Raw genomic sequence first — 15,512 nt, forward strand, 5'->3', positions numbered from 1 at the left:
AATAATAGACCAATAGACAAAGGAATAAAACTATAGAGCTACGCTATCCTTATTGCGAAATTATTACAAGTTGTCATACTGCAATTACTACTCTGTGACAACTACAGAAGCGTCGACAAACATTTGTTTAACATTGTAACAATTACAAAAAGCTTTATCAACTGCGATAGGACTGTTATGAAATCATAGGACATGCGAAGGAAATTTCCATTTATATTTCTTCCTACAGAAACATTAATTAATAGTTCGTTTAGTGTTAATTGATGCTGTGGTAATGATTGATGGCTGATGTTAATGGGTTAATAATTAGAGTTTAATTTTACTGTGTGGTTGCTAGGTCATCTTATGACAGACGTTTTGTATATATTACCTAATATCGTAAAGAGGTTAAAGTTTGTGAAATAGTACGAAGTAATCTATGGATCTGTAGTCTATAGCCTGTAGCCTTCCTTGATAAGGCCTATAGCCTTTTTTAATTCTTGATATATTTCTCCTGCTCTTGTCCCAATTTTATTTGTGGTCGGCGCAGCATGTTTTCTTCTTCCATACTCTTCTATTTGCTGTCATGTCACAAGTAACATTATATCTTCCTATATCGACTTTTACACAATCCATCGTTTTTCTAACCCATCCAGTAGTTCCTGAAAATAACGCGTTCAAGTAAACAAATATACAAACAAACTCTACAGCTTTTATATATATTTGTGGAGATGAAATGTACATGTTAATTATCGACTTTTAATTAACAGTCTCTCTATCCCGTGCTCAGAGTATTAACAATTGCCTTAGATTCCCATTAACACAATTAATTACCACAAGGACCTAAGATAAACTCAATTATTCAAGAGCCCTAAATACATTGACTATCACATTAGTGCTAGGTTCACTAATGTGATAGTCAATGTATTATCTTTTTATCTAAGGGTCAAATATGGAGTTCAACAGAACATAACTGGTCAAGGCTTATTAAAGTTACCTTAATTATATTGCAAAAAAACATTAGTCTAAATAGTTGCACAGTTAAGGAGGTAAGGCCGTAGCATACATACATACTTTTAAAACACATTACCCTCTTTTTAGTAGCTATAGTCGGTTAATTATGGCGAATCCTTACTCGTTTGTCAAAGAGAAAGTAATTCGATAGACATATACTTACTAAGTCTAAATAGAGACTTACCTAAGTCTATGTCCTACCTACCTAGGTACGTGTCCGAATTCTTGTTAGGTTTCGTAATGCAAAAGGCATGTACCTATAATTTGTATACCAATGGCTGAGTGGAAAAAAGAACATCTTGGGGAAACCTGTACTTTAAAATAGCAAAATCATCTTGAGCAAGCGAGGTGATTAACGCTCATTCGTTGACATACTTAGGTACTTAAAAATGCTGGTGATGATTATTGCCTTAACTGATAAGGCTGGTGATGATAATGATGATGGTCAAAAGTCAATTAGTAGATTTGAAGAATGGATGGAATTAGAGAATACATGAAGATATGTTTTCGATCAATTCATCGGATAAATCATTCAATCTATTTAGACAGATACAGATACTATTGACGTATATATTTTTTGTTGTTAAGTTAGTAGCATTTTTAGCCCTTTGTATGTAAGTAGAAGATAAGTTTTAGAAAAATGTGGTAAAAGCAAGTGACCTATAAAACTCTGGTCTCCCACAGGCTTTCGTCCCATAAAACACCCATATGGTATCAATAGATAAAAGTTGCGCATAAATAAATTTGACATACTTAGAAAAAAAACTCTAAAATGTGTGAAAATATCAACTCGGACTAAAGGCGAATGACCCCTAGTTATACAGATGTTGTTTTTATGTAAATATTATTAAAACTGCGTGTAACGGTGTTGTGGTATATTTTGTTTGTATACAGGATGTTTCTAAATAAAGGAGTTTATATGGTTATTTTGGACGTCTTTTGTTTCGGAACAATGTTCTTTGGTTGTTTGTTTATTGACTTTGTGTTTGCAAAACAAAGGCTGGATAAAAAATTAACAATTCATCCTTCTTAGATATGTATTAGGTTATATTTCGGCGTATAGGGAAAATTTCTTCTATTTTTCAATACGAAATAATAAATAAGCAAAACCGTTTTTTAATATTATTTTATTAATTAAGTTATATAAAGAAGGTATAATAAAATATATTTATTTTACAACGATTATATTGAAATTGACTAAGTACTAGCTTAATATCTAGCTAATATGATAAAAAATAAAATATATATTATGCTAAGACTAGAAAAATAATAAGACTGTAAGTAATTGATTTATAACCTGCAAAATAAATATCCCTATTTTGAGCAAAAACTACGTCATTTTAATCGTAATTAATGAACGAATTAAGACCATGATAATAGGTGTCGGAATACAATTTTTAGGTTATTCCCTCTTCTCAAAAGTCCCCACATATTTCTCAGGCCTGAACCTTTTAAAGTTCCATCCAAAACTCCTTTGCGTCCCCGTTCTATTCAGAGAAGGAGTCGAAGGTACGGAGTCTCCCGCTCGAGAGAGAGTAGAAGAGTCCTCAGGTATAGACAGGTCGGTAGGAGAGACAGACATGTTGGGAGTCGAGAGGAGATTAGTGGAAGTCTTGAGGTCCTCCTCGAAGACCTTCAGATAGCTGGCACTGCAGAGGGGTGTTTCTACTTGTTCTACTGTGTTGAGGTGCGCTTCGTCTATTTTGTAGGCTTCTTCTCTTTTGCTGTAGCTGTGGGAGAATTATGTAGCTTTAGATGGTGGTGGGTGTTATTATTGCATAGTGTCTAATCTCAGAGCTTTGTGCTGTCCGAGATAGTGGACAGATTCTCATTAGATAAAAGGCGCTGGATGCAAGCCACACATAATCAGTAAAAGTCAAAGAGTGGTATTATTTGGACCTGAGTACTCTATACTAAAGTTTTAAACAATACTATAAGGAATAACAATGGTCAGAGCTCCAGTTGATCAATTTAACCTACATGGTACGAAAGATAAAAATAGACATAAAAATAATAATAACAATGATATGAAATCATCAAATGATGATGAATAAATGCACGATGTTGCAATTGCAGTTTTTGCGTCAAAACCATTACTCATGAAAACGATCGGATAATGAACTTCTCAGTAAAAAGGTCAGGTTATATTGAAACAAATTACTCGTTTATGATGTTGCAAACGATATAATTTGCGAACAAATATCAACTTCCTGTCGACCTTTTGGTAATACTGACTCAGTAATGAGTTAATGTGAGGTGTATTTAAAAGGTCACTGAAGATTGAAAATTATATCAAAAGTAATAATAGGTATCTCTAGATTAGTTGCTAGCTTCCGCCAGTGCATCCCGTGGTGCTAATAACTACTTTTGGCACATAAAAAGTATATAGTTTACTTTCCTTCCTTCCTCAAGTAACGGCATCATAGAATCTAACACATAATTACTTTTATTTTGGACTAGTAAGTAGTTCCTGAGATAAAAGCTTTCGAGCAAATATAAGAACAAGAGAGGTAAGGGAAGACCTCTAAGGCGCTAACTACCTAGTCAAAAAAAGTGCAAATAGATAAATCAGGTCGATTGACGATGCTTACGGTGATGGTGGACGAAATGACTGAAGTAGCATGATACAGAAAGCCAACCCATTTAACTGCAGTAAGTGGCGAGGACAAAGAAGATGAATAGTCTGCTTATGATATAGGTAATACACGAAGTAACTATTTTGGTAATCTGTGGTAATACTTACTGCACAACATTCTTGAACCTGTACCCCCACATGATCTCCTTGGAGAGGTACGAAGTCCTGCTTTGTGTGGTGGTGCCCATGTTCTTGGAGGCTCCGGTCAGGCACACCACGATCTCGAACCTTAAATAGGAGATAATAAAGTTGGTTTTTGTTGTAACAGACTGTGTGGGACATGTTACATTTTAATATAAACTAATCTTAAGGATAAGGATTCTGCTTTTTGAATAGTGTTCTCACATTACTAAACTTTTCGCTCGATTTTCTCAAGAGGATCTTACGGGCGGTGTTAGCAAATAATTGACTGTTCAAAAGATGACACATGAAAGCATAGGTCAGGCTTTTTGTGTTTATGTCGCGGGTAAAAAACAGTGGAATATCCGCTAGTGTGAAATTGTTGTACACAAACACAAATTGTCCAATTCTTCAAAAACATTCAATTCGACTTAACAAACCACTTTTACCTGTAATCCATCATATCCTGAGCTGAGAAGTCGTACAGAGGACTGGCAGCATTGATGACGTGAACTACGGTGATCGGCCACAGGAGGAACGCTCGGGATTCCTTCAACTCCAGCTGGTGCATGTAGTTCTGTACCAGCTCACCTTCCAATGTTCTGAGGAATTAAGAATAAAAAGAAATAAAGGAAAGGAAAATAAATAATGGTTGAGAATCAATAAAATAAAATAGGAGTAGAAATAAAATGAGAGAAGAAATTACATTAATTGAGAATCCTTACTGGCTATGAATTAAAACTTCGAGATCCCAAGACGAGACGTTTAAATTTGTTGAGCACCTATACAATTGATGGTGACGAAACCATATCGCGATGCAGGATTGATTAACAAATATGAACAACGCCAAGTTTCTGTTCTACTCTTAGGATTTAAACAGGCTGCATTCATATTATCGAACACCAGTTCACGGACTTTCTCTCTCGTTTTTTCACTTTCACATGAATAAAAATATACACATAATATGTAACCTACTAGCTTTCGCGAGCGGTTTCATCAGCAGCCCATGGGAACTATTTCGCAAACCCGGATCAAAATAGTCTTGCCGTTCTCGATTAATGGGGTTATCCAACACTGAAAGATGTAAATAGAACCAGTAGCTCCTGAGTTTAGTGAATTAACGACAACATAACAAATAGTTTAAAAACTAAAAAAAACGAATTATATAATGACGTTTCTAAGCTAGTCATGTATTGTCATCAGAACTCAGAGCGTTGGAAAAATTTCATCCTAATCAAAGACCGGGAAGTGGGTGAAATTAAGATTCCAAGATTTTCTTACATACGTAGTTACAAGTGAAGCTAATATAAGCGTGTTAAAAATAAATATTTCAGCGTTTTATATGTTACATGTTATTAGAAAATGTTAATGCCATGAATTCAAGTAGGTAGTAATGTTTAATGATGAAAGAATAAGAATGATACCTGATAGGCTTCAGCATATAAGCGGTGATGGTGCTTCCAATGAGATGCACGTTCATCAAGTCCCACACCCTGAACTGCAGGCACAACTCTCCGTCACGACGACATACCTTCAAAAAAAGACTTATGTTGATATTGTCATGCGATAATAGGCATGAAAAACTATTAACGCTTAATCCTTCTCCATTTGAGAATAGGTCTGTGCCCATTAATGGGACCATAAAAAGGCTAACGATGAAAACTATTAAAAAATCTATATTAAAAGCACAAAGTCCGAAATACAAAACAACCGATCTTTGTTTGCCATTCACCAGTATTTACCTATAAGACAATAGAAAATCAATTGTGTCTCACGTACATATCTGCGCTTCCATGTTTTAGCACTTTCCACATTAGAGCATACAACACGGGGTAGTCAATATCTCAATTTCAGGCTTGTGGCGCGACGATCAAAGTTGAACTAGTTGTTTTACCCCTATTTCATAAGTAATGTGATCGTACTTACTGCAGCCTTCCTACTGAATCCTACGGAGTTAACATGTCGGTTTGGTCTGATCAGCTTTGTGAACAGCAAACTGGACAATCCGCCAGAGAGAGCAGTACCAGCTACTATCTGAAATTAGACATTTTATTTAATAGAGCATTTTTTATATCCTATCTTACTATATGTATTGTAATTGCGAAAGTTTGTATGAATCTAAGTATATATGTATGATGAACATTCTATATAGTACATAACGTAGATGACTTACCTCTAAAACCATGATTATGATGGCTTCTGGACATTCTTCATTCGGGAACCGTGTTCCGTATCCTATGGTCATCTAAAAACAAAATAAATATGTCATAACATTTCTTGGAGTACAAGTTTTGGGTTTGAGCAAACAATGAATGATATATTTCAATAAGTATTTTCTAAAATTAGCACGTTCAGGCGAACAAACCCTTTATAGTTTTATGATATTAGTACAGATTTACGCTACCCACCTGAGTCTCAACCGACATCATAAGCAGTCCAGCGAAGGAGGTAGTCCCAGTAACACAGTGCTCCTTCCCATCTCCTATGTCCTCCTGGTAGGAGGAGGAGACGGCGTACCAGATCGCCGCGAACACGAACCAGAAGATGAAGTGAGCGGCCACCATCATTAGCAGTATGAAGCGCCATTTGCTGTTGATCTGAAGGGGTTTGGAAGGTGTAGAATATTTTAATGAAGTAGTGTAAGTTATGCAGGATAGTGTCTTGGATTTCTACTATTCACTGTATCCTAGACAACATTATCAGAAAAGATAGACAGAATATTCTTTAGACGTAACAAACTGCCTATTGCACTAATAAGTAACCCAGTAATAAGTAACCCAGTAACTAATAAGTGCCTATTGTACTAATAAGTATAGTTTTGGGTGGGATTTCATTTATTTTTGTAAGGTTGTTTATTTTATTTTTTTCTTATGATTAAGTTAGTTAAGGAAATGTCTCATTTATACTATTTTTCAGATTTTTGAATATGCACTATGCTTCTTACAAAGAAATGAACTAGATTAATTAAATGGACTAGATTTACCAACTGACTGACATGACATGTTATCATATATTATGTTCGTGGATCAAAGTTACACATTCGTTATTTTCGGAAGTGACTCACACTTGGCCGTTTTCAGATTTTTACTTTGACTAAATACAAACCTTTGTAATGAATTTCAGATCGGTAGTTTTAGAGTCGTGGTGGCCTAGTGGGTAAAGAACCAACCTTTCGAGTATGAGGGTGTGGGTTCGATTCCAGGGTCAGGCAAGTACCAATGCAACTTTTCTAAGTTTGTATGTACTTTCTAAGTATACTTAGACACCAATGGCTGATAAAAAGGTGAAGGAAAACATCTTGAGGAAACCTGGACTATAAAAAGTCTGAAATCACCAACCCGCATTGAGCAAGCGTGGTGATTAATGCTCAATCCTTCTCCATGTGAGAGGAGGCCTGTGCCCAGCAGTGGGACGATAAAAAGGCTGTAACAGGACCATTCGAAGATATATTATATTAATATAGATTGTCGCAAATCGAATTACCCCGCGCATTTCCGGACGCCGCCAAACTCGCGTTCCCGCTCGTTTCCTAGAATAGACGGAAGGGGCGGGACGTTCGTAGCTTACGCGAATGCGCGCCGACGCGCCACGAACGCGCAGCGACGGGCGCGCCGACATCTTGTTTTTTTAGTCAGTAGACGCAGGAGCCGCGCGCGATAAGCATCGATCGCATGTATTGCTAGATCCGCCGCGCGTGCCCTCAAAAAGGTTCCTCTACGAAAGATGGCGTCCCAACTTTAGGGCCTTATACCTACTCTAGTTGGTGTTAAGTATAAACAATTGATGTACTTAGTTATTGTTCGTGTACGTGTTCGAGTACCATAGTGTCCGTTTAAAATGCCACGAACGCGCCAACGGCAATCACTCAATGGCTCGCACGCCGAAGACCTCAACGACAGCGTCACCATGTCTCGCGACAACTTTACCGCACTGCTGACGACTATCCAGCAGTCCAACGCGGATATGTGTGAGCGCATGCTGCAACGCCTGTCCGCGACGGCGTCCACCCCGACCGCATCACCGGCACCAACGCTGAGCGCGGCAGAGAGGACCGGCAACTTCGCTCGATGCACGTCGAGATTCTCCGGATCGGCGAAGGAAAACGTGGAAACGTTCATCGACGCCATTGAGGCATTTAAAGAGTGCACCAATATTTATGACGATGTGGCCATAAAAGGCATGTCCATGCTGCTGACAGACGACGCAGCGACCTGGTGGCAGAGCATTCGTTCCGAAGTTTCGTCGTGGAATGACGTAATAAAATACCTACGCGACGCATACGGAGATCGCCGCCCCGAGTACAAAATATACCGAGAATTGTTTAGAATCGAACAGGCCGAGGATGTTCGAACAGACATTTTCATAGCGAAGAGCCGAGCGCTGTTATCGCGCCTACCATCGGGCGACCTATCATTGAAGGTGCAGCTCGATATGGTTTACGGCCTACTTCATCGCAAAATTCGAAAACGCTTACGTCGCGAAGAGTTTAATAATTTCTCTGAACTTCTGAATAAATCGAGAATTATCGAAGAAACTATCGCCGAGTCAACAAAGAGCGAAGCGCTCTACTCCGCACCGAAAAACACTGCGGCCAAACAGCCCGCAATGTACAGCAATGCACGCGCCGAGCCGCACGGAGCACCCGCAGCGCGACGCAACGACGGCGGCGGAAGCCCGCTTCAAGCGCCCGCGCGCCCTCTCCCCGCGCGCCCGCGCTCCCCTCGCGACGAGACAGCGCCGACGCCGCGCGAGACGCGCGCGCCGCGCCCTCCGCCCGAGCGAGCGCCCGCCTCCACAACACGTCAGGAGCAGACGCATACGTCATCACCGGCGTCATCGAGACCTGCATCGCGGCCATTCTGCGTGTCCTGCAGAAGATTCGGACACCGAAAGGAACAGTGCCGTAAGTCAACAGGCACAGGTGGGTCAGCTGCTCAGACTAATAATAATCCGGTGTCGTGTTATCAGTGCGGTACACAAAATGTGACTCGTGAAAACTGTAAACAATGCAACAACGAACAAAGTTTTTATAGCATTGCCCCGCGATGTGTTTCTTATTCTAAATCAACGCAACAGTCGAATCATAATATAAGTAATAATAGTTACGTTGCAAATTGTATAGAGTCGACGTCGCATTCGAACATATTTTCCAATAATAATTGTGTTCAACAGAATAGCGGGTCATGTGATAGTCCGCGCATAAACGAGCAACCATCTAAACAAAAATTAGATTCGCGTTATTTACGTAAACAAAATAGTACGTGCTCAACTAATAACTTAAAACTAAATAAAGAGTTTGCGGACGTTCACTTGACCAGCAACGCGGTGAAATGTTACCACGAATATGTTACGAAGAATAATAGCAAGGATAACATGATTATTGATAACGCTCATTGTGAATTAGGGTGCAAGCGCCAATTGTCTACCATTGTACCGAAAAACATTTTATGTTGCGATGACGCCGACGACGACTATTCTTCGCATTATTTTAATATGTGTAATGACGCCCGCGATATAGAGGGGCGTAACCAATATGCTTGTAATTTGTTTAGTGATTCTTTTTGTTCTTGCAATTGTTTTAAGCATAAGTTAGATATTAAGGTGTGTAGTGACACAATATATTGTGATGAGAGCACGCGCGCCGGTGACGGTAACCATGATAAACTCGGGGTAGTTTCGCGACCAATTTTTAATATAAAAATATTAGGCGCGTCGGGAACCGCGTTAGTTGATACCGGTGCTAAAAATTGTATTGCGGGCCACACGCTGCACATCTTCCTACGTCGCAAGGGTCATCCGCTTCAACCGGCGCGAAGACGTATCAAACTCGCTGACGGACACGCGCGCGAGCTTGACGTCCTAATGACGACTCTGGACGTGCACCTGGAGGGAAAGGTGGTTCAGGCACCCTTCCTCATCCTTCCGGATGCACGACAGAATGAGACATTACTGGGTATGGATTTCCTCTTGGCAGCTTCATTAATAATGGATTTTGCTAGGAAATGTTGGTGCTTTTCAGAGACTCGCCACGTGGAGTACCCAATGCAGTTCGAACCCTCCATCTTGCCACAGCTTTCCTGTTCCTCCGCGGATGTACTCCGGGAAGATGAAGGTACAGTATTAACCCAACCGGAACGGGACCTGCTGGAGCAGACCTTGGTGGACAATGGGGACATCTTCCAGCTAGGGGGAGAGCCTACCCCCTATGCTGAACATCGCATTGATACTGGTGAGCACCCTCCTATCTCGGTACCACCGTACCGATTGACCCCGGCCAAGAAGGAACTTATGCGTCAAGAAATCGAGAAGATGCTCAAGGACGACATCATTGAAGAGTGTGAGTCTGCATGGTGTTCTCCTGCTCTTCTAGTTCCTAAGGCCAATGGCAGCATACGCTTCTGTGTAGATTACAGGCGCTTAAATGCTGTTACCAAAACCGACCATTATCCTATGCCGTTGATTGACGAACTATTACAATCAACGAAGAGGGATTGCTATATGAGTACCCTGGACCTTAGGTCAGGTTACTGGCAGGTGAGTGTGAATGAGCAAGATAGAGATAAGACCGCTTTCATCAGCCCACTGGGAACTTTTCGCTTTAAGCGTATGCCTTTCGGACTGAAGAATGCGCCATCGACGTTCCAGAGGCTGATCGATCGTCTGCGCTCATGCTCATCTCTAGCCAACGTCACCATCCTGGCCTATTTGGATGACCTCCTGATCATCTCCGAAGGTTTTCAGCAGCATCTAGAGGATCTCCGGTCTGTCTTCAGTCGCCTTCGAGAATTCAAGTTGCGGGTGAATCGAGATAAATGCGTATTCGCCAGGGGGAGTGTCCAGTACTTGGGCCATGTTATTACCCAACAGGGAATCTCACCTGACAAGGTCAAGGCCGTTCTGGATATGCATGAACCCAACAACTTGAAGCATCTACGAACCTTCTTGCAGACCTGCTCGTGGTTCCGCAAATTCATCCCGAATTTCTCGGCCGTGGCCGAACCTCTGACTAGATTAACTAGGAAAAGTCAGACTTGGACCTGGGGTACAACGCAGTCCTCTGCTTTTCACGACCTGAAGCGACTTTTGACTTCAGCTCCAGTGTTAGTTCAGGCAGATTTCAATCGCCCTTTTATCCTCCGCACCGACGCTAGCAATTATGCGCTGGGAGCCGTCTTGCTCCAGGGGGAGGATAAGGAAGAAAGACCCATCGAATACGCCAGCCGTCTTTTGACCGCCGCTGAGCGAAATTATTCAACCACTGAGCGAGAGGCTCTAGCCGTCGTATGGGCTGTAGAGCGTTTTCGGTGCTACTTAGACGGACATCCCGTAATTATAGGTAGCGATCACCAACCCCTCCGTTGGCTTATGACGCTCAAATCCCCTACAGGACGCTTAGTAAGGTGGGCTCTTAAACTTCAGTCATTCGATATTCAGTATCAGTACACCCCGGGAAAGGCGAATGTAGTGGCAGACACACTGAGTAGGCCTATATGTTCACCAGATACCCACGACTCTTGCGGTATCTGCACAGTGATTGTCGACATACCCGCTAGGAGCCCCGAAGAATTAAGGCGGGAACAGCTTGCCGACCCGGAGATTCAGAAGATCCTCACCGATATGGAAAGTACCGACGAAGTAGCGTCACGGAGATGGACAGAACGCGGATACCTGTTATCCCTAGGAGTACTTTACCGATACAACCCTGATTCGGATAGTGAGTCTCCTCAGCTCGTCATTCCTCTCTCCCTTCGTCCTGAGATCCTCAAGGAGTGCCATGATTCCCCCCTAGCGGGACATTCTGGGATCGATCGCACTTACCTCAAGATCGCTCAGTCTTTCTATTTCCCTGGGATGCGGAGGATCGTTACAGATTATGTGAAGGCTTGTGTAGATTGTCAGCGATACAAGGCTTCCAATAACAAGCCCCCCGGACTGCTCCAAACGCCAGTGTTACAGCAACGCAATGAGGTCTTAGCTGTTGACCTTTTCGGTCCCCTACCTGAAGGTGAAAACGGTGAGAGATGGATTCTTCTGGTTGAAGACACCGCTACCAGGTGGGTAGAACTTTTTGCCCTGCAGGAGGCGACTGCGGAAGCTTGCGCACGAGTGCTAACCGAAGAATACTTCCTTCGGTATGGTTTACCCCGCAGGGTAACGTCCGATAACGGCGTACAATTTGTTGGGGCAGTCATGCAACAATGTATGTTTATCTTAGGGGTAAAACAAAATTTTGTACCACTTTACCATCCAGAGGCAAACCCCGCTGAACGGAAAAACCGCGATTTAAAGATGCAGCTCGCCCAACTCGTGGAGAATGACCATGGTTCTTGGCCAGCGAAACTACCGGTGATCCGTTTTGCCCTGAATAGCGCCGTTTGTAGAACCACCGGTGCTACTCCCGCATTTCTGATGTTTGCCAGAGAGATGAGATCCCCCACCGAAGCCCGTCATGATTTGAGAGCCATACTCGATAAAGAGAACTTCCTTCCTCAGATCACTCCCTACTTAAGGAGCTTTATTTCTAACCTGGCTGCGGTTCGAGAGCGAGTTGAAGGACAACAAGATCAATCCAAGAGGTGTGCTGATCAATCACGTAGACCTAGTCCCGATTATAAGGTAGGGGACAAAGTATTAGTCCGGACCCATGCCCTGAGTCAAGGAAGTAAAGGTCTGACTGCGAAATTCTTCCCCAAACGGGACGGACCCTACGTGATCACAAAAAGGGTTAGTCCGACTACCTTCATTATCTCGCCTATAGAAAATCCGGCCGACAGCCTCGGTAAGTATCATACACAGGATATAACACCGTTCGTGGACACTGGTACAGGTAATGCCGTACCACCCAATCCTGTTCGACCCAAACGACGTCGCGGACGTCCGAAACGCTCGGGCAATGAGCTAGTCCAGGAGCGAGGACGCTCTCCAGAACTAGAGGGGGAGTATGTCGCAAATCGAATTACCCCGCGCATTTCCGGACGCCGCCAAACTCGCGTTCCCGCTCGTTTCCTAGAATAGACGGAAGGGGCGGGACGTTCGTAGCTTACGCGAATGCGCGCCGACGCGCCACGAACGCGCAGCGACGGGCGCGCCGACATCTTGTTTTTTTAGTCAGTAGACGCAGGAGCCGCGCGCGATAAGCATCGATCGCATGTATTGCTAGATCCGCCGCGCGTGCCCTCAAAAAGGTTCCTCTACGAAAAGATAAATTTAGTTCGTTTTAGTTCCTCGAACGTCGCTTTTTTTGCTCGAACTTGGCGGACACACTGCCGTGTGTCTAGATTTCTTCAAGACAACCTTTATGCAAGGCATGGAGTACGGTTTTATTTTTTTTAATGTTTTTCTATATAAACCCCTACATCTTCAAGATATATCTACTGTATGATTTAAACAATGGTTATCTACCACTCCACAAAGTTTTGTAAGATCGTGCTTTTTTTTATAACACTCTCCTGTGATATTTATTCACATAATACCAATAATACTTACGACGGTAGTGACAATATCCCTCATATATTTGATAGACTTGGCAGATATATTGCTCCTCACTGGAACATTCTCTTCTCCATTCTTCAACACCACTCGCCGTGAACGTCTCGGTCGACCATGCCTTTGTCTGAAACAAACGTACCATTTTCTAATGGGACATTTGAGGGACTATAATTCTTATTTCAGGCAGGCCACCGTTGGGCTGACCAAATAAAGGCGGCACTCAATGGTCCCTTTCACGAATGCGCAAGGAGAGCTACAGTGTGAGAAGAGTGGCGACGGATTGTGAAGCTTGTTACCACCCCTGATATGACGATCACGACCACTTTGCCAAGAGTGTGACGACAAAGAAAAAGAAGAATTCTTCTTTCCGATTCCAGATAAAATAAGTATATTCAGCTTGTCACCCAGGGAAAGTGTAACTTCCCTACAGTGAAAGAATTCTTCAAATCAGATCAGCAATTCCAAATTTTGAAATTGTTTGTGCATAAATGAGATTTTCGTTTTTGAGTAATCATCATCGGGAAGTCTATGACTATTCCGTAATAGTGTTTCTGGTTATACATGTTTTTTTTTTGTATTTGACTTCCGATGACTCAAGAATTTGCAATTCTTTTACCAATAATTTTGATAATCTTTACTAGCCTAAATATTATCTTATCTGAAGTCATGGTTCGCCTTAACATCGACACATTTCGATATGATTCAGGGCTAACAGATTTCATGGACGACTGTTATTTTGACTTTCAATGTTTTTATTGAAGGAACTAAGAATTAATATTTTAATGAATACGGAATATATACGTAGGTATATCATGTTATTATTCAATACGCTTGCACGCAGACTACAATCAAAGTTTTTTGTCGGTCTGATACCGCATAAATTCATCTTCATACTGGTTTATAAGCCCAAATCAACTATCGGCCGCCTTAAGGTTTATAGTGTGCGCGCGCACTTACAGTTTCATGAATTACCATAAAATATTTCATTCGCATTTTAGTAAGTTCATCAGAGGATCGATAGACAAAAACTTTTTAAAAATTCTCACCTATGTGTAATCCTCTTCCTCCGCTTACTATAAGGTGTCGAATACCCGTGGGCTGACGGTCCATACGTCGTCTCCCTCCCATCAAAGATACTGTCAGGAGTCTCAATCGTCTCAATAGTATCATAGATATGATTAGTATTAGTATCAACACTAGAACTGGCTATCGGCAAAGTAGAACGCTCAGAAAACGGCTTCGTAACATCAGAATCTTTAGGACTTTCTTCTACATCAATGGACATTACCAAACCACGGTCTGTTTGGTCATCTTCACTTGAGTAAATCGAAGATTCCTGTGATGCCTCATCTATGGGTACTTTGAGATAATTTTTATTGTCACTAGGTCCTGATGAGAAAGCTATTTCTTTGCCTTCGACGTATGTTTGGGAAATCCTGTAGTGTTTCTTTAATTCTTCGTTTGTGTATACATCTGTGTTGACAATGTTTGGTATTTCTATGGAGGATCTGCCTGAGCCGTTGCCGATGGCTTCGGAGTAGCTAAGGGATCTTTCTAGAGCTCGGTTTCGACTGCCTCGCCGTGATTCGCTGATGTCGTAGTTCATCATTGTAAATTCACAATTGGCTACTTTTTATGAACTTTATTTGAAAATGTCTGCTTCTGAAGGTAAACTAATTTATGACCTATTGTTTTGTTAAAATCACTTTATAAAATACACCAAGTTAGAAACCTACATCACTATTTTATTTGTCTTTAAAATAACACAAAAGATTTCGCTGTCAGATAAAGAAAAATATGTAGGTAATATTTTATCACGTATTCTATCATTGATCTGGCGAATCCATTGCTGATTTTTTCATAAAATCTTCTAGCACCAACAGTTTATCTCGAAAGTCACCACATTTCACTAGCCTTAAATTATTACACCAAAATATTGACAAGATGCGAATTTCTTACATCGCCACACACAACTAAAGGTATCGTGCTCAGTACAATAGTTATCTTTATAGATAAGGAGCACACCTTTATCCGAAGATAAGAAACGAATATATTTGTACAAGTTGTTTTGATCTAATTATGGCCTAGAAACTTAATGGGACGTTGACTTAAAATTGTTATATAGGCAGATTCTGATGATGATTCTTCTTATTGTCTTGTCTTTATTATAGAGTCCTGCTTACCTTAATATTCCATCCAAATAATAAGATGTTGAAACACACAAACAACCAAGACTTTTCCAGACTAAAACTTACCATGTTTCTTTTGTCCCTTC

General features: G+C 41.3%; 1 protein-coding gene across 1 annotated transcript; it reads right to left on the bottom strand.

The window, feature by feature from the left end:
• Positions 1 to 2,146: 2,146 nt before the first annotated feature.
• LOC124642293 (ATP-sensitive inward rectifier potassium channel 1-like) lies at positions 2,147 to 15,231 on the bottom strand. Its single transcript, XM_047180655.1, has 9 exons — positions 14,284 to 15,231; positions 13,235 to 13,361; positions 6,157 to 6,345; positions 5,922 to 5,993; positions 5,675 to 5,782; positions 5,173 to 5,279; positions 4,198 to 4,350; positions 3,737 to 3,856; positions 2,147 to 2,723 (listed from the first exon to the last, which is right to left on the bottom strand). The coding sequence occupies exons 1-9, from the start codon at positions 14,844 to 14,846 to the stop codon at positions 2,396 to 2,398; spliced, it is 1,767 nt and encodes a 588-aa protein (XP_047036611.1). The 5' UTR covers positions 14,847 to 15,231; the 3' UTR covers positions 2,147 to 2,395.
• Positions 15,232 to 15,512: the final 281 nt, after the last annotated feature.

The sequence above is a fragment of the Helicoverpa zea genome, chromosome 24 (assembly GCF_022581195.2).
Source record: "Helicoverpa zea isolate HzStark_Cry1AcR chromosome 24, ilHelZeax1.1, whole genome shotgun sequence".
In the NCBI taxonomy this organism is placed as follows: Eukaryota; Metazoa; Arthropoda; class Insecta; order Lepidoptera; family Noctuidae; genus Helicoverpa; species Helicoverpa zea.